At 38.9% G+C, this 22,905-nt stretch overlaps 2 protein-coding genes across 9 annotated transcripts in view; both read right to left on the reverse strand.

Moving 5' to 3' along the window:
- Positions 1–571: 571 nt before the first annotated feature.
- Positions 572–11,530, reverse strand: dpf2 (D4, zinc and double PHD fingers family 2). 2 transcript variants are annotated; one of them, XM_031320187.2, is made up of 12 exons: positions 11,379–11,530; positions 9,757–9,917; positions 9,121–9,228; positions 8,602–8,780; positions 8,420–8,512; positions 8,220–8,298; positions 7,685–7,726; positions 5,250–5,387; positions 4,998–5,129; positions 4,762–4,874; positions 4,592–4,673; positions 572–2,930 (listed from the first exon to the last, which is right to left on the reverse strand). In XM_031320187.2, the coding sequence occupies exons 1-12, from the start codon at positions 11,408–11,410 to the stop codon at positions 2,848–2,850; spliced, it is 1,242 nt and encodes a 413-aa protein (XP_031176047.1). In that variant the 5' UTR covers positions 11,411–11,530; the 3' UTR covers positions 572–2,847. The 2 variants fall into 2 exon arrangements, with proteins under 2 accessions (XP_031176047.1, XP_035864575.1); XM_036008682.1 differs by lacking the exon at positions 7,685–7,726.
- A 2,603-nt stretch (positions 11,531–14,133) lies between these two features.
- The window catches only part of LOC116065012 (spectrin beta chain, non-erythrocytic 1), a 52,237-nt gene continuing 43,465 nt past the window's right edge, over positions 14,134–22,905 (reverse strand). For 4 of the 7 annotated variants that reach the window (XM_031320457.2, XM_031320456.2, XM_031320459.2 and 1 more), the window contains 10 exons: positions 22,754–22,892; positions 22,509–22,593; positions 21,768–21,964; positions 21,446–21,570; positions 21,243–21,318; positions 20,115–20,192; positions 18,857–19,035; positions 18,345–18,518; positions 18,113–18,155; positions 14,134–17,989 (listed from right to left, as the gene is read on the reverse strand). In XM_031320457.2, the coding sequence (XP_031176317.1) occupies positions 17,777–17,989; positions 18,113–18,155; positions 18,345–18,518; positions 18,857–19,035; positions 20,115–20,192; positions 21,243–21,318; positions 21,446–21,570; positions 21,768–21,964; positions 22,509–22,593; positions 22,754–22,892 (1,309 nt within the window). In that variant the 3' untranslated portion in view covers positions 14,134–17,776. The remainder of the gene's footprint in view (positions 17,990–18,112; positions 18,156–18,344; positions 18,519–18,856; positions 19,036–20,114; positions 20,193–21,242; positions 21,319–21,445; positions 21,571–21,767; positions 21,965–22,508; positions 22,594–22,753; positions 22,893–22,905) is intronic. The other 3 variants (XM_031320460.2, XM_031320461.2, XM_031320458.2) reach the window with 2 other exon arrangements.

Consider the following 22,905-nt stretch of genomic DNA (forward strand, 5'->3'; position numbering starts at 1 on the left):
CATTAAACAGTAATAGTAAATAAAAAAAAAGTAATAAAAAAGTCATAGTATACCATGTCAAAAAAAGAGATAAAGTCATAGTATAGTATGTTGAAAAAAGTGATAAAAAAGGCATAGTTTTCTCTGATTTGTCAAGGTCAGCGAATGTCGTAATGAGACACCATATGACCACACCTGGTGGTTTACACTGAAGCATCCAGGTTCCTTATCTTCCCTTCGTCCTCTTCTGACGGCCATTCATATTTTAACTCAAATGTAATTTGTGGAAAGATGCTCATCTTTGCAGTGCAAGGTTTATTAAAATCTAAGATAGATTGTGACTTATTGGAACACTTGTAAAGCAGAACGATATATGTAGTTAGAAAGTCCCAGTGATCTTGTCCAATCAAATTACTTGGTTGGAACCATAGAAATAAAAAACAAATGTAGGTCAGTTTCTCCCAACTAGTGACTGACTGTCATCTACTGAAGGAAATGATAAGTACCTCAAACCCCATTCCAAAAATATCCCTTTAATTTCTATTAATTTTCTCAAATGCTCATTGGGGAAGACAGAAAAAAATATCAGCAGTTATAGTGCCTAGTATTTTATTTCCTGAAGACAAAGTTCGTACAGTAAAACATTCCATCACAATCCAAATAAAAGTCCACCCTAAGAGAATTCACCTACTATGTAAATATACTGTCTACTGTGATCTTGGTTTAAACATTGTTGTCATGAACAATTCTCTCTCAAAGCTTGGGACCAGAAAACCATAATTATTAAAAAAGAATATTTAATTATAACAACAGTTGGGCTTCCTTCTTGTTTATGGCTTTCCTCGGAGTGCAGCCTAGAAGGTAAATACTGGGTCCATCGTTACTTAACTGTTCAGTGTTAAAAACGCAGTTCCAGAATTTGTCTCTTAATCACATTATGGACTTTGCTTCTTGTTTGGAGCTTTGAAGGAGAGCGGCTCAGTTAAGACCTGGATCACAGGATTAACTAGAAAGCAACATCCACTTAAGTCCCAAAATGTCCCACACATCAGGTATGCAAAAATCATCCATGAATACAAAAACAACCAGCAAAATATTCTAGTAGCCACTGTCTCTAAGTAACTAAGTTTAAATGTGATGAGAAAATAAACCAAGTTATACTTGTGTAATGCTTTAGTAATTGTTAGTTGGCAATTAAAAACACATGATAGCATGGTTAATTTATATTACTTCCCAACACCTTTGCCGACCTAATGCTAAGACGACTATGTAGCATATGAGAGTGCAGACTATTACTGAGCATGCACTTGTTTACCTGTAGAATATGCAGTTATTGAAGCAGACACTGCAGCTGTCATTACTATGTATCCCTCTGCCTTTGTCCCATCTATCAACAGCATGTTTCAACCCTTTAAATACTGTTTGAGGTAAAGTAACCAGACCTTTTCTTTTAGCCTTGCCACAAAAGGATTTGCATAATAAAACCATGAAAAAAGTAACAAAATGAGCAATTTCTCCATAGGACTAAACATATACACATTATCTCTTTTTTACAGAATGGAGCCATCCTTAATTGCTGCCACAGTCCACTATCTGTAATAGCATTTTCTGAGAAAGAAAATTTACAGTATAATATATTATCTGCCAACAGAGCCTAAACTGACTCTGCCCTGAGTCCCTGTCATCCTAGCATCCTACAGGAGCTCTTATATTGCTTTAACATTGTCAGCAAGTGGCCATTTACAAGGTTGCGTAGTCCTCTATTACATTAAAATAATCTAGTGGTGTCACAACATCAACAGATATTGGATATGGTGCACGGTGAGCAAACTGCTAAAACACAGTGACAAAGGCTTTTTTTTCCTTTACCTGGCTGATTATTATCACATCTGTCAACAAGGGCCAGGTGTGCAGATCAAAGACAGTTTTTCAGTCAAATATCTGACAACCAACAGTTTTGTCAAAAAGGCCCCAAAGCCTCAATAAAACATGCACATTGTGTCGTCATGCATCCTCTCAAGCTCTGTGCAGCTCACTCAGCCTCTAGCGCACAAGAGTCAACAACCAGACTAAAGTCTAACCTGCCATGCCTGAAGTCCCCCAGCCTTTGGAGCCACTTTGAAGGGCACGTCAGGGTTTCTATTTATAGTTCCTGATTTGTTTGAAGTTTCTGTGTGGCCAGTGGAAGTAGATGAGATGGAAAGTCATTTACAGTCTCAGAAGATCCCTTTGACTCTATCAAGAGAATCACCAAAAAAATAATAATAAGCAGTGCCTGAAAGAACATGTTGTTGTGAATATTTCCATAATGATGAGATGTGCACTAATAAAAAGACCATTACATGACCATTCTTTTTTCTCTCCAATTTGTACATACTTAACACTATTATATACCATAGAAATATATAAATATTATAAAATCTTTTTTTTTTTTTTTAACCACGAGCAAGCACTGGCATGCTACTTGATTCCAACAAGCTCTATTTCTGCTCTAGTCATAAAATCAGTACATTGCAGGATAGAGATGGTTCTAGCAACTTTGTGTAGGTGTATGTGTAAAAAAACAACAACAACCTGGACGTTTTTGGCTATTTATACTGTGTATCTTGTTGAAATTCAGTACTGCTCAAATTGGCTATGTGACAACGAGGTGAAAATCAAAATTGACTGGGCTGAATCTGAGCTTAGAACTGTGTAACAGTCATATCTGAAGCTAAATAAGGCTGGTTTTTCACAATTTATTGTCTGTTCTGAACACACTCCCTCCGAGGTCAGCTCATCAGGGGAGTTTTTCATCGGTCTTGAAGGGTAAACCATACTGCTGCGGGACGGTTGAGTGATGATTGTGTGAAGGGGGGGAGGCAGCCATCATGATGGTGGGGCGTTCTGGTTCTGGTATATTGATGCCTTGTCTTTCAAAAGGTCCAGACATAGATGACAGCTCCAGCTCCCTGAGTGCAAAAATAACAGAGAAACTCTATTAATGCCAGAGACGTTTGAAGCTGTATGTGCATGAGCCTAAAGTAGGCGCTGCAGGCCTCTTACTGATTAGTGAAGGACAGCCATCCTACACGTAAGGCTGGATATCGAACCACAATACTTTTTTGGTACTGAATGAAAAGTGGTTGTAACACCGAGCATCAAAGAAAGTAGAAAAGTTGGCTTCAGTGGCCGGTTAGCTCAGTTGGTAGAGTGGGCGCACATGTGCAGAGGTTTATTCCAGGGTTCAAATCCGACCTGTGACAGTTTTCCTGCATGTCTTCCCCCCTCTCTCCCCTTTCATATCTCTCTGCTTTCCTATCCAATAAAAGGCAGAAATACCCCCAAAATAAAAAAAGAAAAAAAGAAAAAGAAAGAAAAGTTGGCATCAAATGACTAGTCAGATTTGTAATCTTGTTTAGTTATTCTTTGATCAAATACGGTAATACCCGATTTACATAGAAAATGTTTGCCACTTTTAGACTTTTATTTTTTATTGATCCCCAGTGGGGAAATTACAATTTAGACACACTTTAACATTTGAGAACTATTAACATATTTTCTTAAATGAAAATATAGTTTTTTTTGAAAAACATGTTTCTATTTCTCAAATTAAGGTATTGTTAACGATACTTGGGTATAATATTGGGACCAGCATCAAAAGATTTGATACCCAGCGTTTCCTACAAGAAGCCAATACATTTTCAGAAGCTACGATGTAGAATCAACACAAAAATCAAATATCGATACCTTCACAAATGGACAAGTTTCAGTGTTTTCTGACTGAAGCCTTGTAGCCGGCTTTCAGGCAGTGTTTTACAAGCTTGGTTTACTCTGTGCAAGTCTTATGGTGCAGGTAGTCTTTCTCTGTTACTAAGTCTTAAAATGTCTGACAGCCAAAAATGTCCCACATATTTTTGGCTTTTTAAACTACATGATCCTATTTCTACATCTCTGTCACTAAGGTCCTAGGTGTGACTAGTGCTCGGTACCAAATTCAATACTTTTTAGGCACTGACTGAATTGCCTCTGAAGTATCGAGTGTCCAAAAATGCCTCGTCATTCAATACCCAATTTCAATACCTGAGGAGTAAATCTCATCAGCGTCATTGAGCCAATGTTATTGGCTGTTTAGCGTTACACGTCGTAGAGGCAGTCAAGAAAAACTTGTTAAGCACAGAGACTGGGGTCACGTAGTAGAAGCTAAAAAAGATTAAAAGATTTGTGCCTAATGTTGTCATTTCTTTTTGTTTTTTAAAATTGGTATTGAAAAATATGGAAGAGGATTAGGGCCACATGCAAAAAATGTACTGAGTTCAGAGTTTAAAGTCAGAATTCTGACTTTAAACTCAGAACTCAAATACATTTCTCACGTGTCCTCTTCCGTAGAAAAAAGTATCGTTTAGGAACCGGTATCGAAGTTAGTTATGAAATTCTTTACTGGGAATAATCCCTTGAGATGAACCCGTCTGGTTTTCAAGGGGGTCCTCAACAACATATAAGTATAATACAAACATATTTAGAACATACTGTATTTCTTAAAGTCACAGTATTGGTATCGGTACCTGTATCGAAACATTTTGAAAGATACCCAGCCCTAGTTTTGACTGGTTTTTACACGTGGTGAACTTACCCTCTGGAGGTTCAGCCATGGGTGGGTTGAGACAATACATGTGATAGCCTCTATCACAGTCGTCACAGAACAGAAGCTGATCCTGAAAGAAATGGGACAACAAGAACACTTTGCACATCAGACTACAGCACTCCGCAATACCTACAACATCTGAATGTAGGTAAACTCACGTCATTCTCTGAGGTGCCGCATATGTTGCAGCACTTGCACTCTATGCACTGCCAGCGGTACGTCTTCACAGCGGCCATCATTACAGGAGTGAACTGCAGGCAGGAGGGGTGGCCTGTGTGTACAATCGTGTTTAGCACTTTACTTTGCTGCAAAGATTCCTACTCTTTCAGCTGCATAAATTAACACTGTTTTCCTGTTGCTAGTCTGTTCCAGCAGCCAATTGTGTTTGACGTACCTGAGCGTCCGCAGTCGGAGCAGGACACCAGCTCTTCTGACTGGCCTGTCTTGTGATTGGTTTTAGAGTCGCCCAGGCAGAAATCACAGTAATTATTAGGCAACGCGAGACCATCTGGGCCTTTCTTAGGAGCTGAGAAACAAGATGAAAACACCCACAGAGCATCAGTGTTCAGTTTCTCAAAGGTCCAGCTCTACATTGAACCCAGCATTCTAACAGTGAAATCTCTGAGGACAGTTAGTGATCTCTTACTTTTAGGCTCATCGGGCAGCGGCAGGGCGGGCTCATTGTTCTCCATCTCTTCTTTCTCCTCACCCTCCTCCTCAGCCAGGTGGGAGTGGGCGTAGTGGTAGCTCAGGCCGGGACGGTTCTTGTAACGCTTCCCACAGACTGCCACCAAAATCAGAAAATACAATGTGTATAAAAAAAGAATACATGAGTAAAGTCCATGTAATATAAAGTCAGTGGTGAAAGGATTTTTTTTTTTTTTTTTTTTAAACTTCTGACCAAAAGGTATTAATAGTACGGCTGAGAGTCACAGAAATACTTTCTATCATTGTATCCTTTCTATTTTCCAGATTGCTGTATTTATTGGGTCTTTGGGGGGCATTTTCAGTCCAATGGTAACTGTACATGAGCATGGTCTATTCGCAACAGCGACCATGATGTCCATAACCATAACCTAAAATAATTTATCTACAGATTGTTAAAAAGCCAAAGATAATTAACTTTATATGTTCAGATAATTAGATCTGTGCAAAATCTATTTTGTTTTCTGTTCTCTTAAAGGGAAACTCCACCAGTTTTACACATCAACCCACAGGCCAACTCACAGGTCTTGTTTAAAAAAAAAAGTTAAGTCTTTTGTGGCTCCGGAGGGAGTTGCGTAAAGTCCGATAAATTGCCTCAAGCGATGTCACTTGAGTCAGCGATGGTTGAAGCTGAAAACTACAAGTTTTAAAATGAAAAAATCTGGGGGTGTGGAGGTAGAAGTGAAAGAAGTGAGCTTACCAGGCCTCTGTAGCCCACTCCTCATCTCTGCTTTAGGCTAGTGGTTCAAGGCTACATTAGCCGTCATAGCATAACACACTCCGACTGAACTGTCAGCAGAGTTGCAATGTGGGTAATGTAGCTTTTGACAAGGAAGAAAAATGCGTGGAATAAAAGACAATATGTTTGATACTGCAGCATTGTGCTGCATTTCCTTTTCTTTTTTTTAACTGTCCATTGTGAGCCCGAACATGTTATAGAAGTGCAACAATAAATCAGTGGAGTACCCTTTTTAGACATATGGTGGTATGATTTAAGAAAGCTTATCGGCTTTGATGTGGTTAAGTGATGATGTGTTGGGTACAGCAGAAAAGTCACTTAAAAACCCGACAATCAACACGTTTCTGTGATATCCTGCTTTTTGTTAAACATCTGGATCGCACAACGACATGATATATTAGCAATGAAATTAGAGGGAAAGATAAAGAATGATGAAGCCGTTTAGGAATATGAAGAACATGCTCTGATACAATGACATGCGTCATCACATCCTCTTAGCTGGAGCTCTGAGGTAGCCATATATTGAAGCACAGCATTACTGTAAGATAACATCCCAGCCACTGTAAGCACCACACTACTGATCTTCACAACAATGGTTTTCACAAGCACTTCCTCTGCAGCGTTTGACTAATGACTAAGTTACAATGAAATAAACTAATTTCATTTCATACATCCATCTCTCTCAAAATTACATTTGAGTGTATATGACCTCAGTAGGTTGACATAAAAAAATATTTTCACAATAGCTCCATATTCCTCTGAATGTTTCTGATCTGAATTAATATTGTATTAATCAGTGGGGTAAGAGAAGCCAGTGGGATTGTGTAAGGAGGATTTACTAACTTTAGGAAGGACAAAGATGCCACTGTGTGCAGCTGTCGTCACAGGGTTAGTCAGGTTTGTCATAAGATAACAACCAAAGACAAAAAGACAAACTTTCACTTCCAACTTTCTCTCATTTTCATTTCCTCAAATGAAGGTCATATTTCTCCAACTGTCATCTAAAGGAGTGATTGGTCTGTTTCACCAGAGCATCTTAGCAAAGTTGCTAAAGACGCAGCTGGTCACATGCCAAGTGATTGTGTGAAGATTTGAAAAAGAAAAAACACTCCCCAAAATCAAACAGGCATCCAACTGACTGAAAACAAAAGCAGCAGTACACCTTAAAACATGGTACGTGAAATGAGACTTTACAGGGTGCAAAGGTGGTGAAAAGGGGGAGGGGGGGGAACTGTAATGCAGTCAAATTGCACACACCAAGATGCGAGACAAAAGGGAAAGAAAGAAAAAAACAGCAGCAGGATCCAGTTTCCAGCTTATCTAAATCTGTGGGATGTTCAGGGCCAGATTGAGGCGAAAAAATTACTTCCATGGGCCACAGCTAATCTTTTGTAAGATGAGATGACTCATATTTTTGGCCGATTACAACCTACAGTTTAACTGGGGCATAAAATAACACAGTCTTGACCTTTTCTAAATCTAGTTAATTACATTTAAGTTAATTGTACTAGAACAAAACATTAACCCTATGAACTGAACTACACAGAGAGCAAATCTACTTGGTAACATGGACAGAAAATAAAAACAGACAGTAAAGACAAGGCAGACAGGAGTAAAAAGGAATGAGAGAAATATACCTCTTTCAGAAGGTTTTGAAATATGCTTTTGTTTGATAGTGTCTGAAAGAGAGAAGAGAAGAAGAGAGAGCACAGACAGAGACTCAGAGGAATAGGCTCATAGACCGACGGAGGATCAGTAGTCAGTCGCTGCTGAGAACTGCAGCTGAAAGTGAAAATGCTTCACAAAAAAGGAAAAAAAAACACATCAAGCAGTACAGATACATAGTCTGACAACATTAAAGAAGTGGAAGAAACATGCCCCCTCTGCCTGTGAAAAATTATTTGAAATGTAAGTTAAAGAATTGTATGATATTATAATGACAAACAAAAAGAAATTCAGCTGAGCCTGGCCTGGCTTTATAAATATAAGATGAAACAGAAAGAAGACAGAGGAGAACATGAAGATAAAGGGAAGAGGATGAAAATGAAGGCAATAAAGAATGAGCAAATTGCTTGCTTGATAAGATTACAAACATTACAGCTATTAACATTTGCAGTGACCCTCCGCTTTGCCCAGAGTTCACATGCTCTACTCTCCCCCATCAGGACTCACTGTCACAGGCGTACGGCTTGTCTCGGTCATCCAGGGCTGCTGTATCCAGCTTCTTCCTATTACTGCCTGCTCCTCGGCCCTGAGGACACACATTATTACAGTTGACTTACAGGCTGTGGCACACACAAAGAGTTGAGACGAACTTTTAAGAAAGTGTGTTCATGCACACACAATTGTTGTTTTTTTTGGGTTTTTTTTACCTTCCCCTTTCCCTTGCCTCTTCTTTTAGGCGTGTCTTCCTCATAGTCTTCATCATCCAGGTCATCCAGGAAGTCATCTGGCTCGAGGACTCTCTATGTTGAGGCAATAAGAAAATGAGAAAAGTAAAATCATTTTCTTGACTCCAAACATATCTTATGTGCCTAATGTTAAAAACAAGAACCTTTCTAATCCGAGCAGCAGCGTTCAGGCCTCCGGTGTAGTCACTCTGGTTTGAATCCTCCTCAGAGCCTCGGAGCTCTGTGGTCGTCCGTTTTTCCACGCACTCCCCCTTCAGCAGGGCCTCCAGGCTGCTGCCATCCGCTGACAACAGAGCATCCTTCTTTAGTCCTACATCTACCTCTATGAATAAAACACAAGTGAGTAAAGACATGAGCACAAAGCAAAACACTTAGAAGCATGTTTTACCTGACAGAAAGAAAATACAGTGGTGCTTCTTATTTCTGACTGAGGCACATCCTGATGCATACAATTGCCCTAAATAAAATTATATTAAGTCAAATTGAATTTGATTAAAAAAGGCAAAACCTCTCTTTAATAAATCACAAAAGACAATAAAACATATGTTCATTCTTTTTTCGTTACAGCAGAGTGCCGTTTTTCTTTAACGTCTAGAAAGCATAGCCTTTTATAGCTTTTTTTTTTTTTTCCTGAGGATGAGCTAAACTGAACGATGTGGTACCTGACTTGACAGGAGGGATGATAAGCCGGGGGTCCTCCTGAGGATGAGATAGCCGTTTCTTCCTCCACCTCCTGGATGGGTAGGTGTAGAGCTGCCCTGGAGCCATGCCTATGGGACATCAGAAAAGAGCCATCTAGAATAACACTGAACTTATTTTAATGAAGAACTTGGCAGCTTTTTTGAAAAACTGACAAAGCTTGTTAGCATAATTAGCATTCCCATTTAAAACCAAGAGGGCACATTTAGCTGCAAGCTTGATTAAATTACACGTGGTTTATTGAAAAACAAGGCAATTTTTCTTCCTACTGTTTTTAGCTATTTCAAAGGATTCAACAAAAAAACATGAACGATAGAGAGGATGGAGGCAAAAGGCTGCTAACAAGCCATTTTCATCTAAAGTCAAGCTAAAACACACCACCTTTTGCAATTTTGTACCGATCACTGCCCTTTCATCCATTGAGTAAATTCCTGAAAAGCACTTTAAAATCTGATAATTTTCAAATGTAAAACAGATGTTCCTGAACAAGTCCTTCACCCATGATATTATAACAGAATCCAATTGAATAAACTAAAATTAAAATCCTGTAGGGAGGCGTGCAGTGCATTTTGTGGCACACTACATGTTGTGGGTCTCACCTGGTCCCCTGTGTCTCTTTTCCATCCAAATGTAGCAGTTGCTTTGAGCCACACCGGTCTGAGAGTCAAGGAATGGCATCCGGACGCTCCTCTCAGCACAGAGTCTGGCATTGTAGTTGTGACATTGTTCCATGGCATCTCTGTAGTACTGCTCTCCCAACCTGACCACACAAACCAGAGCCTGGTGCTTGTTATTTGGTCTGTTATGGTTAAAACACAAAAACCAGCAGGTGTGGAATTTCGAAACCAGTGCAGTCTTACTTCAAACTTTTAACCCTCTCTGTCAGTTGTCATTCTCCGTTGTGCTGCTCACTCACTAGACAATCTTTGTACTTGTGACTAAATCATTAGTGAGAGTGCAACAGCAGGTGCTCTTTGGTTGGTACATCAACAACAGAGCTCAGTAGTCAGCACAGTCTCAAGTGTTCTGTGTTTTCAACATAAATATACTCACATAGTGCTGTGAGCTTATTCCCTTTTAGGAAAGCCAAGGGCTGCTTCTCTTCCAAGTGAGACAAACAGGCTCATGTCAAACTTTAATGTCAGATCTCATCATTTCATTTATTATAAAGATGTAATATTTCAGCATAATGTTGTAAATCTGTTGCCTATCTGCAATTTGATCAAGACTAAACTGGAAACCGGAGGCATTTTACATGGAAAATAGCTCCAAACAGTGACTGTTTCTAATAATAAAACTATTATAATAATAATAAAAAAATGTTTTACATTTTTTTTTTCTACATTATTTTTAGTATCGTACTACTTGTCGTAACCTGGCTGCAAGAGCTACTTATCAGGACTATCAGTAGAATTGAATTAGCTAATGAGTTGGCACAAAGCCATATAAATAACCATTGGAGTTCAAAAAGTAAAGTCTCAAAGCAAAGTTCAGAAGAAACTTATTAGGTGTGAGATAAGTTTCATGTTTTCATGAGTTGCCATGGTTACAAAGGACTGCCAAAAGCTTGTAATTACCGTAAATCGTCTAAAATCAACCACCTGTGCACCTACGCAAAGTTAACGGAAATGGAAGTACGTTCAAGTACAACTGGGTGCGGGTCACTGAACACTTTAACGTAGCTACATCTCCAAAGACTTACTATGCGCGAAATATAAATGTGTAATCAATAAACCCTTTGTCCTCAAGATGAAATGATTGATCTTCAAGGCTTTATTCCTTCTAAAGTAGCTAGTTGTCAAGCCGCCACAGCAGCACCTCAGCCTGCGCTAACAACGTTGGCCACAGCTTGTTAGCGTGAGAGCCACCTAACGTTAGCTGCTGTACTTCACTGACATTAGCACCGCGGTAGCGGTTTGGCTAGAAAAACACAACAAGTAACCATACTATCTCTATACATACATTCATGATCAAATTGACGCATGTTCTATTACACAGACTCCTCATCTGCGTCTGCTAACTTAACGTTCCACTTCCATTCCAGGATATGAACATACACGACGGTCCGCCAGCGCTGGCTAACCTTATCAAGTCAGTAGAAATGTTGCTAAGCTAGCTAGCGACACGGTCAGTGACTGTATGAACATACAGACGTTCTGATATGACCGCGGCGTTTGTCAACGAGCCGAGTGTAAGGTGTGTAGAAAAGTCCAACACTTACAGTTTGACAACATTCTCAACAACAGCTGCCATCTTGCTTTGATACACGGGGAAAGTGGCAGTGGGTAATGTGTTCCCTCCGTCCGGACTTGTAGGCAGATGGCAGGAACGTGACACACAGAGGCCCCTACTGTTGGCGTTGTGGTATTGTAGGATATTATATTATACAAATGCAAAACTGCACATTTGATTTATTCCCATTAAATGTTATTGTCAGCAGCTCATATACATGGAGGATAAATTATCCCATAACGTTATACTCTTAATAAAAGTACACTTTAGTTCTATAATAATAATACGTTTATTTAATATAGCACCTTTTACAGAAAACATCACAGTGCTCCACGAGTAAAATTGTTAAAAAAAAATAAGACAAAAAAACACAGTAAAAAGAACAAGCAATAAAATAAAAATAAAAACACAAAACAACAAGCATGAGACGAAAAGGCCAGTTTAAATAGATAAGTCTTCAGCTGCTTTTTAAAAATGTCAACAGAGACACAGAACGTATGACATTAGGAAGGACGTTTCACAGTGTCCGAGTCACCACTTCAAAGGCACGGTCACCAAGTGGGCCTAGGCTACATATATAGCACCTTTAATACACAAAATATAGCTCAAAATGCTTTACCACAACAACCAAAAAGAAAAGAAAAAAAGTAGACAATTAAAGTCCCTAAACACCAACACACAGTTGATTTCACTTGTGCTGACTAATTAGACCTCTTCTCCGGACTATGCGGGTACATTATTGTCTTCTCCCTCACCCTTCTGTTTGTTTTGTTGCTCCTGTTAGGGCAGGACAACCTAAACCATGGACATTTTTCAGGAAAGACATTTTAACATGTCACAGTGTGAAAATCACAGGTGTAAATAATAAAATAAGTGATGGCTGTTTCAGTTTCAGGGTCCTGCATTCTGGTTCACAGTCACAGTTAACTGGGACACTTGAATAAAACAGAGTAGTTGTTAATGTTTTTAATAAAACTCGAACTGTTACCAAATTGTATCTACAAATTATAATCAATCTGAACATGAAAAGGCTGCACATTATAGAAACTTTGTGTTCATTTGTCTATGTTGTTTTTAAATGCCACCAAATTCCTAGTCATGGTTTTTCTGAAAGGTTTCACTGTGAATTTTAACAATTGGATTTACCAGTTGTGGCATCATTGAATTTGTGAATCTTGAATGTGCTTTGTTATTCAATATCTTTTAACTTGTTGACTTTTCTCGTCTCGTCATCACTTGGCTTATGAATTTAAGTCCAAGGAAACAAATCATTTAAACTGCACAAGCCAAAGGTTAACTGCTTCAAATATGTGGAGGAGATGTTCCCTCAGTCCCTACACCCCTTTCTTAATATAAACTTTTAGATTATGCTATCTTGCTGGCTTCTTATTTTCTGAGGTATTTGACCACCATCCTCATCCTCTCCCATTTTTCAACATCCAGTACAGAGATTACAACCACTGTGATCAAACTAAGGCTCAGGTTTCACTGAAGGCTTGCTCTGCTCTTTAGATGATCCACTGATTCATCATAAACCTACTCTCTTAGTCATTACTCAATCATCCTTGACCTCATTTGCATCAGTAATTCATTCTTAATGACAGCATTGCAGTAGCTATCCACATCGCCTACGCCCAAACAGCAAGAACTATATTTCACATGTAGGCTAAAAATGTGAACACAGAACTGAATAATTTTATTTTGAAATGAAATCCAATCTGCTCTCTCGTACTGTAGCTGACATAAATTGTTTTATGAATTTACTTGCACCAACAGATGTATGGGTGACAAATTAAAAGAATTCTCATTTAAGTGTTTTCTTTAACTTGTCATCTTTCTGTATAGTGTGCTCAATGAACTGCTTTATTGTTTTAATAAGTAATGCCATAGGAGTAGTAGAGTACAGTTACTTAATCTAAATAGCATGCAGAATGGTACATTTTCATGATGCTACATGACGTCATTGTTTTTTATGTGGAACAACTATAGTTTTATATAAATTATTTTTGGAAGTTAAAACCTTTGTTTATTATTCGGTTTGGTCTAAAAACAACTACCCGATGATCTTAATTTTGCTTATTTGGTCTTGACTTGCTTGCATTTTTGAAGGGGAACTCCACCGGTTTTACACTGTCTTCTGTGGCTCATACTTTGGAAAGCTTCCAATGTATGAACAAAATAACCCTGATGATGCCATCAGGGTTATTTGAGAACAGAAAGCCTGCCTAACAAACTGAGGATGTGGGGTTTGAAATAAGTGGCAAGAGTCCAATGAAAGATGCTATTGAGTTGCATTATGGGAAATGTGCGATCCATCGTTTTTGGCTCTTGACCCACACAAGGGACTAAAAATCTGGATATCTCTGACCGTTATTATTTGAATTTAGCTCTCACAAGTCCCCCAACTTTATGGAAGCCCAATACTAAATTGCTGCAGTGCCTCAGCATAATTTCAGTATGGCATGCCACCCCAAAATGAGTCGACCATATAGGCACCACAGACAAGGATTTCTGTAAGAAGAAAAAAACAATACTCTTTACTGTGAAATCCCAATAGCTAATGTTTTTGACTACATTTAATCGATGTATATCGAGATACATAATTAAACTGTTTAAGTAATTTGTTACCCGACAATAATTTAAATATCCAATTTGTTCTCTCTTGTGCACCTACAGTAATAGAATAAAAGCTGGAGCAATGGATACTGTTTTTTCTTATCATAAAAAACCCCCAAACAATATCATGATTTTGATTAAACCATGTTTTATTATTCCTAATATTAGATGTAGATACACAAGTCAACAAACATTATTTTCGATTTGTAATGAAAATGCTCCACAGCACACTGACATCGTGTGGAAGGGTCTGGTATTACAGACACGTACCTGAAAATGGACAGCAGTTATAACTTTTGCAATAAGTTGCATTAGTAACAGCAGTAGTAATAGTAACAACAGTAGCAATAATGATAATAATAGCAATTAATAATAGTAGTGGTATTAACAACTCTGAATTACAGAGGAAGGAACAGACATTCGTCAAAAGTAATGATAAATGAAGGTAGGAGGACAGGCTTATCAAATGCTGCAAGACAGACCACTGGATGAAAAAATACAAGCTCCCACTAGATAGCAAATAAAAAAAAAAAAAAGGAAGCTTGAATTGCCACCAGTCTGTTTTCAACCATATCTAATACTTAACAAGTACAAGTTGTTGTTTTTCTTCATTAAGTACTCCATTGTTACAAGTACTCTCATAACCAAAAACCCATCTCTTTGACATCATCAATACATTACTTCCCATGTTCTGGTCAAAGCTCACCAGTAGCACTATGCTATATTTCAGAGATGCCATATTATGCAACATCAAATCACAGCCAGCTGAGGACATTTCCACAAAACTGGATTGCCAGGGTCATTCTGCATTAAATACACAGTACAGCATTAATGTGTGAGCGTGTGTGAAAGAGAGAGCTTGTGTTCACTATGTCAAGTAGGAGAAATATTTTTGCTTCACATGACCAATTTGGCCAAACTAATTTGAGTCATTCACATTCAAATGAGCTGATAAGAAAATACACTGTAACCTTTAAACTTGAAGTCCCTAACATCAACTGGATGCTGTGTCTGATGTCCAGAGCAGAGAAAAGGTAGCAATAGTCACTAAAAACAGCTCATCCGCTGGGGAAGAATGACTCCTCCATTCGAAATTGTGCACAATGTACGCTAACTGCGTTGGCTCACTTACGTATGCAATGACCTTGACTTGGTTCCCAGATCGTAGCTTAGTTTAAAACTACTTAAACTAGGAGCTGCATCACACACACACACACACACACACACACACACACACACACACACACACGATACAAAATCCCACTGACAGAGACAAGGCAGTCAGTTTGATAAAGTTTGGACCAGGTACTGTCAACTGTTGAATGTCTCAAAGTGGATGTTTAAATATTTCTTTTCTCTGGCTTGGAGGGTATTTGATTTGAGCGATAGATCACTGGTTCCACATTCATTTGGGACTGGAAAATAAGGTCAACCTGTTTAAACTGCAGCCAGTTTACTTCCAGCTGTTTATATCACAATAGTTTGGTGTGACATTCCTATGGACTAATCAGCCCTCCAAGGCATGGTATACACATCCAGGCAATTACCAGCTTCAAAGAGTTGCTTTCAAGGTGTAATACATTACAAATATTTGATTACTTGCAACCTACTTAAAATAATCCATGAAACCCTTAAATTCAGATTTGTTATCCAATAATTTCCTGTTGCATTTTGGCAGTTAGAAAAGGCAAATTAAAACTTCGACTGATTATAATAACAGTTAACAGTTAACAAACCATTTAAATACAATTTCACTACTGCCTACAGTCTCACAATTCTTATCATTTCAAACATGTACCATATTTGAGGAAACCAATAACACTTTTTACATTAACTATATTTGATTGCCATTCTCTTGTTTTGGATTACTGCAAATGCCAATTACATATAATTAGTTGCTCTTCAACCCTGATAATGAAGTGATCTCATGTTTTTCAGGAGTACATCAACACAGGAGAATAGATGGCAATGATGACACACATACAAGTATAAACCTACATGAATTCATGCCACATATGCAAGAGCACAAAGCTTGTCTAAGAGACAATTTAGGATTTTTCCCTCTCTGCTAATGCTAGTGAGCAGAGCGTCCCATGGTAACTGTAATTCATATTGTACCAGCATATATAATATCCTGACATACATTAGATCATTGCCACAGGGCACATTTTAAACATTCTTATCGTTGTACTACGAAAGCTTCCTTTAAGACTGTTCGAATGGAGGGTGGGTTTGTAAAAAGGGATTCAGTGTATCTGTAGTGGGTTCAAGTACAGTAAGGCTCAGTACACCTCTTTCTGTCAGGTAGCACATAAAACACATTCTTCACAGCCTATCCAATATCACTTCCACACCCCTCACTTCACCTAATGAGACCTGTCAGCTGTCCATCTGTCCTGCTCGCATCCCTGCGTTCTGCCACAGAAAATGTGCTTCAGCTTTTTATCTACAAACTGCCCCCATGCCTTCATACCAGTAGATAGAGAGAGAGAGAACAGAAATAGATATTAGAAGACTAAAACAGAAATATTGGTAATGTAAGCTAACATATAGTAAAAACCAGAAGCAAAGAAAAGCTAATTTTATGAAATCATTCCAGTAATTATTTTGTGTCTGTGTCTGTTTTTCGTCTGCGGGTCAAAAAGCAGCATTCATTTGGCCACGTTTGATCAGGAATAACAAACGTGCAAAATCCACAGCACCACAACTCACACACACACACTCACACACACACACACACACACACACACACACACACACACACACACACACACACGCACGCACGCACACTAGAAAACTAATCTTCTCTGCTTTGTACAGAAAAAAAGTCAAAAATCAAGCAGAAAAGATCACTCAAAAATAATAATAATAATCAATACAGGCAAAATTAGAGACAAAATTAAAAAAAAAAAACACTTATTAAATATATATATATCATTTTTCCAATGAAACTTGTGATCACTTACTGCACACTGCTAAAATTGAATGAGCTTTATTTTTTTCTCAAAACACCTCATCAACTGTCATTCCTAAAAAAAACAAAATAATACATACAAGGGCAAGCCCAACATTTTCCACTAGTTTAACCAAATGTGTTTCTCTCCACAACATGAATCAAGATCATCTACTGGCAAATTAATTAGTTTGTTTTCTCAAACCAGCGATAGCAAAAGATAAATAATAATAATAATAACAGCAATAATATCGGTCAGGTTAATAACATCAATACCAAGAACAGAAAAAGAGACTGATGTGATCCTTCCCAAAGAGAGAGCGCTTTAAAGTGGGGTAATAAAAGCAATGTGCACAACAGTGGAAAGCCACCATCCATTGTTTTATTAGTGGCACGGCATCAAAACGGCTCAGCTAGTCAAGACTTACTGAAGAGAAAATATTCATGCTGAGGGACGGCCGTTTTGGTGGATTGGAACTGAACTGGGTCTGAATCCCTGCTAATGCCAACCACACCTGTTACTGATTCATAAGCTCAGCCAGTTGGCTGAAATTGGATGAGGGCTTCACTGTTGGGTGCAGCTAAATGTGAAATATGAATTGGGTGAAAAGCAAATGACAGATAAAACTGGCGAGGGAGAGAATCAGATAAAAAAGAAAAAAGTTCTCTGTTAGCCACATACAGTAGCTGTCCACAAATTCCTTGGGGCCTGCACTGAGAGCAGTGTGTTTGTGTGACCTGTTTGTACTTTGCTTTCAGCCTGCTTCAGGTTGTTGAAATTTTGACAAATAGTAGTTTTCATCAATTTTACAAGTGGTCTATTTTTTCTTGCCAAAGAAGCTAAACCTCTTCTCACGATCCTTCTCTTTCCCGTCTTTGTTGCGCATTGTTACACCTCCAGCATCACCTGAGCTGGGGGAGATGGGAGGCATCGTCATGGCACGGCTGAGGGCCCTTGGACCTACGGGTGAGTCCCCTGATCCTGTTGGAATGGAGCTGATGATGGAACGGATCCAGGAGCTCATCTCCGCCTTTAAACAAAAGTCAAAAACAGTTATTGTACTTAACCATCATCAAGAAGAGTCACAGCACACAAACACAATTTGTATTTAATTATCCATTTTAGTAGAGGAATTCTGTTCTATACATCTCACCTCATCCTTTGCTTGGAACAGATACTCTTTTCCATCCCCTAGCCTGCAGACAGAGTGTTGAAGAGGTAAACCATTAGTCAGATATAAGCTATAAAGTCCAATACATCTCCTTATTTCGCAATCCTATTGGCATTTCGTCACAGCCTCTCATTTTATTTCTAAAATCTAACAGGGTGAAAACTGTATCAAGAATCCGTGTTCTGAGGTTTTTAGTTGCCAAATCTATTCTCACCTGAGCTTGAATACAAATTTCCTCTTCTTATAGTCGTTTGCAACCTCACACACAGCCTCTCCGAGGCTGATGGGTACCTCTCCGTGGTATGGAATGCCGTTGCTAGCACTCTTGCCGTCTTTATAGAAACCGAGACTTCCTTTTCTTAGGACACAGTACACGTTCTGCCAGGACCTACGGGGAGCAAAGAAATGGGATTAGGACATTTGGTACAATATGCCTTTGACTTTCTTAGAAAGGTAGTGACACTGCAAAACACAATTTTTAAAAGATATAAATAGATTAAACAAAATCAGATACAATTAAGTACATGAGCTTGAAGTTACAGAGTTCTACAGCATATCTGACAGGCAGGCAGTTAAAACACGTTATGGCAGATTAAGACACCACCAATTTAGGTTTCCGAAATGAACTTTTTCAATATTGTTTAACTGAAATCAATACTTCATTGTCTAGCCTCTCTGAAGTCTATTTTAATGCCCTTGACCAACTCCCCCAATAACAACACTCACCTGCTAGCTGACTTTTTGCTGTGGGACTCCATCTCCTGTTTTCGACAGAGCATCCCCTCCATGGTATCTGCCTCAGACTCCGCTCCACCCCTGCTCGGTAACGTGGCAGAAGGATCCAGGCGAGAGGATGCCAGCCCGCTGTCTCTACCTGGTCCGTTCACAGACTCAGTCTCTGAGCCCTGTGGTTCAAACCAGAACATGAATGGTTGTGAGGAGGTAGAAAAACACATGACTGGATGGAAGCAGTGAGCAGCAAAGCAGCCATACATGAAAAGCCATGATGATGCTTGCTTTTACGGCACTGTATGATTACCTGAGGTAACAGCATAGCGTGGTTCCACATAATCACAGTACACGGATATTATTGAAGGACAATTACAGTCACTTGTGTGGGTAAGACATACAATTAAAATAACCACACATGCATGCATGCTACCCTGAACATGGACAGTTAAAATGTTAAACATTAAAAATGTACTGAAGGAACCTGATATTTGTTTGAAACAGAGGGAGATACAAATTTGTAATGCAAATATTACTGTTCTTAAGATAATCTTTGCCTCTTCAGTCAAGTCCCAGTAATTTATTGATCAACTTCAAATTAATAAATAACTCTTAACTGCAACACACAAACAAAAACATACATGAACATAATCTCAATTACAGCGCAACTCTCTAAAGCCTAAAATCCTCCACATCTCTCTCATAAAGTATTCTGGCTTTTATTTACCATATGAATCTTAAATCCAAAATCCACAGACAATAGGATGCCTTTTCATGTACTCAATTGTGACAGTAGTAGAAAATATTATCAGCTAAGGAGACGTTTCTGTTCATCATTGTAGATCTTTTTCTACAAAGAGATTTTAAATGACTTCCACTCATCACAAGGAGTGTACACATATAGGAAAAGACGAACAAGCTACATATAAATCAACTTTGAACGACTACAAATATCACCACATTTACAACTCTGGATTTCACATGTACAGTCACTCCTGTCCTGGTCAATATGAGCACATTTACAACAGCAGACTGATCCATGAGACAATTTGTTCATGAATCAGCATCATGCCTTTAAAACAGCAATGGGACTCATTAATGAAACATGAATAAATAAAGCAATGGTTTGCATCTGTGACAGAGAGCGATGGCTTCTCAACAGAAGAAAAAAGGCACTGCAGTTGACCAGGAGCTGAGCGGAGGCTGTGACGGGGGCGAGGGGAAGCTACACAGCTGACCACGGCTTGGTACTCACACGCTCCGGCTGCTTTGGCTTACACACACGTTTAGGCTCTGATTTCTTTCCCACTGACAACGATAGCGACAATAACTGCTGATAAAAACGCAATAAGAAATTGTTAAGAAGTCTGTCTGTGGCAGAAACTTGAAAGTTAAAAACTGGGATACACTTCTAGAATTTTTTTTCAGAGACATCACCATTATGATTGGCTTAAATAACATCTGTCAACAACTTTGTGGATTAACCTTAAAAACAATAAAAGGTCAAATTATTACAGAAATGGCTCCCTTTCTTTGACTGAGTCTTCTCTGTAGCGTCAGCTGCAAACCAAATCATTAGTTTACTTCTGCTTTCCACAAGGTGCTTATTTTCATCTGCCAGTGAGGATCTTTCACTAGGATCGTGTAACATGCATAGTAGTTTACTGTATCCTACCAAAAGGCCAACCTCCTCCTCACAGGTGCCCTGTGAATTTGAATCAGGGTTCCTGAGGTGGTGGGTGAGTTCCTTTCTCTGCAAACCCTGAGTGGCACTGATTCTTTTCAGAAAAAGTGCTTCCCACATATTTGGCATCAACAATACCCATCAGCTTAACTTAGCTGCTTATCCATATTATAAAATATTGCTACATATATATTGTTTCTAGGTATTTTGCTTAAATTAACATTTCATAAATTAGACTTAATGGCCACTCTGGCAAAACAAATAAAGATGTTTCTTTCAATTGAATAATAGCAATTATTGTCATATGACAAGGGAATATGTATATAACACTGTTGATAGTAGAACAGACAGAGACACACATTTACATGCAGTTACACCATGTATTATATGTATGAGATACTCACAAGTTTCTTTTACAACTCGTATATTTTCATGAAATTCATGATTTGCAACAAAACGTTGCCATGTTTCTGTCATGTAATATTATTAGATGTGGACATCTCATGGCAACATTAAAGACATTTCTCATAAACCTTTTAACACAGATTGAGTGATTATGATTCTTACAAATCCATGTCATAATGTAGTAGATGAGGTGTGGAACATAGAAAAAAAGACATTACAGGACATTACATGTCAGAGGCCTAAGGTAAAAAACTCCTGTAGCACTCAAAACATTTGGATCTACAAAACACTCACCTGTGATGTGTCGTTGTCGCTGTGAACTCCATTCACTGACACCGACTGATTGAGTGTGGTCTGGTCCAGACTGGTTCTGCGTTTGAGAGCGAGGGAAAAATAAAATAAAAATGTTAATAAAAAAACTGTTCTGTCTGTTGATTCTAAATACCAACACCGTTCTGCTCTACCAAAACTCTCTGCAGTACTCTCTTTTGGTTTACCTGGCTGCAGAATCATGCGCATGACTTTCTGCTTCAGATTGTGCTACTTCTGCTGGGGGTGGTGTAGGGGGTCGCCGTGCTCTCTCTTCTTCCTCTCTCCTCCTCTGCATCTCATGCTCCTCAAGCTGAAAAATAGAAAGTCAGTAGTGCTATCTAAACTAAAAATGGAATGAGTGAGGGAGACTCAATGCCTACATTCATAGATGAGTGGTGGACATCCTGTATCTACCAGGCCACTCAGAACAAATCCAAACCATTCTCAAATACACGTACAATCTTTGCTATATGAATCTTTGTGATGTTTAGTTATCTCTCTACTTACTGTAGTGAGTTTCTCCAGCAGCACAAAGCGGTCTTCCCAGGCTGCAGCAAGTTTCTCAAAGGCCTCATGGCGCTTAATTAGGCTCTCTACCTCATCCACATTTGAGCCCAGCTCTGCTGCTCGCACCAGAGGTTCTTGCCCTGCCAACCAAGACTCTGCCACATAGGCATCGCGTCCAAACTGCAACACCTCCAGCACTGAGATGCAGAGATAAGGGGAGCAGAAGACAGAGAGAAAAAAAAGAGAGTCAACAAATTATGAGAACTTAAAAAATGCAGTATAAACAGCATCAGAAACTATTAGTAGTGAGTCAGGTACACATTTTGGCCCTTTCAGACCAAAAGCTCAATGGCTTAATAGCAAAAAAACACAGGTTTCATTGCCGGTTGATGCAGACAGCGTTGCCCAGGCAAAGAGGGCCACAAAGTAAAAAAATTAATGCAGACGAACCAAAATGTTAGTCCTGGCTCTACTTTTGCCATAGTGCAATCAACACCATTCAAATAGGTGTAAGCTCACGTGCCTTATAGAATAGCATGTAGTGTATACCTTGTAGCATTGTGCTGTTTACCTCACAAGTCTTGACAGGAAAAAATGATGGCTGCCATGTCAACCTTCAAACTGAACATACCTGTTTGTATCTTGTCTGCTACCACACCAAAGTATCCCTCACATTTCTTTTGCCATGGAACTATTACATGTGCTCTTATACAGAGTCTAAAACGTGTTCAGCATGCATACCAATTTGTAAATGGTCCATCTTGTCTTGCCACTTTTTGTTAATCTTCTCTCTCTTTTCCTGAAGTTGAGCCAGTTTCTCCCGGATCTGTGAATCAAGGAACATTCAGTAACGGGAGGACACATGAAAAGCCTGACATTAAGTAATAACCCACAATGGGCCATCAGCTGTGTTCTCTTTTTACTTTCTTGTAAATATGCATCAATATAACTGCAGACAACAGTAAAAGTGATCCACTACATAATACCTCATCAGCTGCATAGTGATTATTGTTGATAAGAGTATTTCCCATCTCAATACAGGCAGTAAAGCTGTCTGCTCTGGTCTCAATCTCTGACTTGATGTCCTGATGATTGGCAATGACCAGCCCTGCAGAAGACACATCCCTGGGACAACAGA

Source organism: Sander lucioperca, chromosome 13 (genome assembly GCF_008315115.2).
Source record: "Sander lucioperca isolate FBNREF2018 chromosome 13, SLUC_FBN_1.2, whole genome shotgun sequence".
NCBI classification, from domain to species: Eukaryota; Metazoa; Chordata; class Actinopteri; order Perciformes; family Percidae; genus Sander; species Sander lucioperca.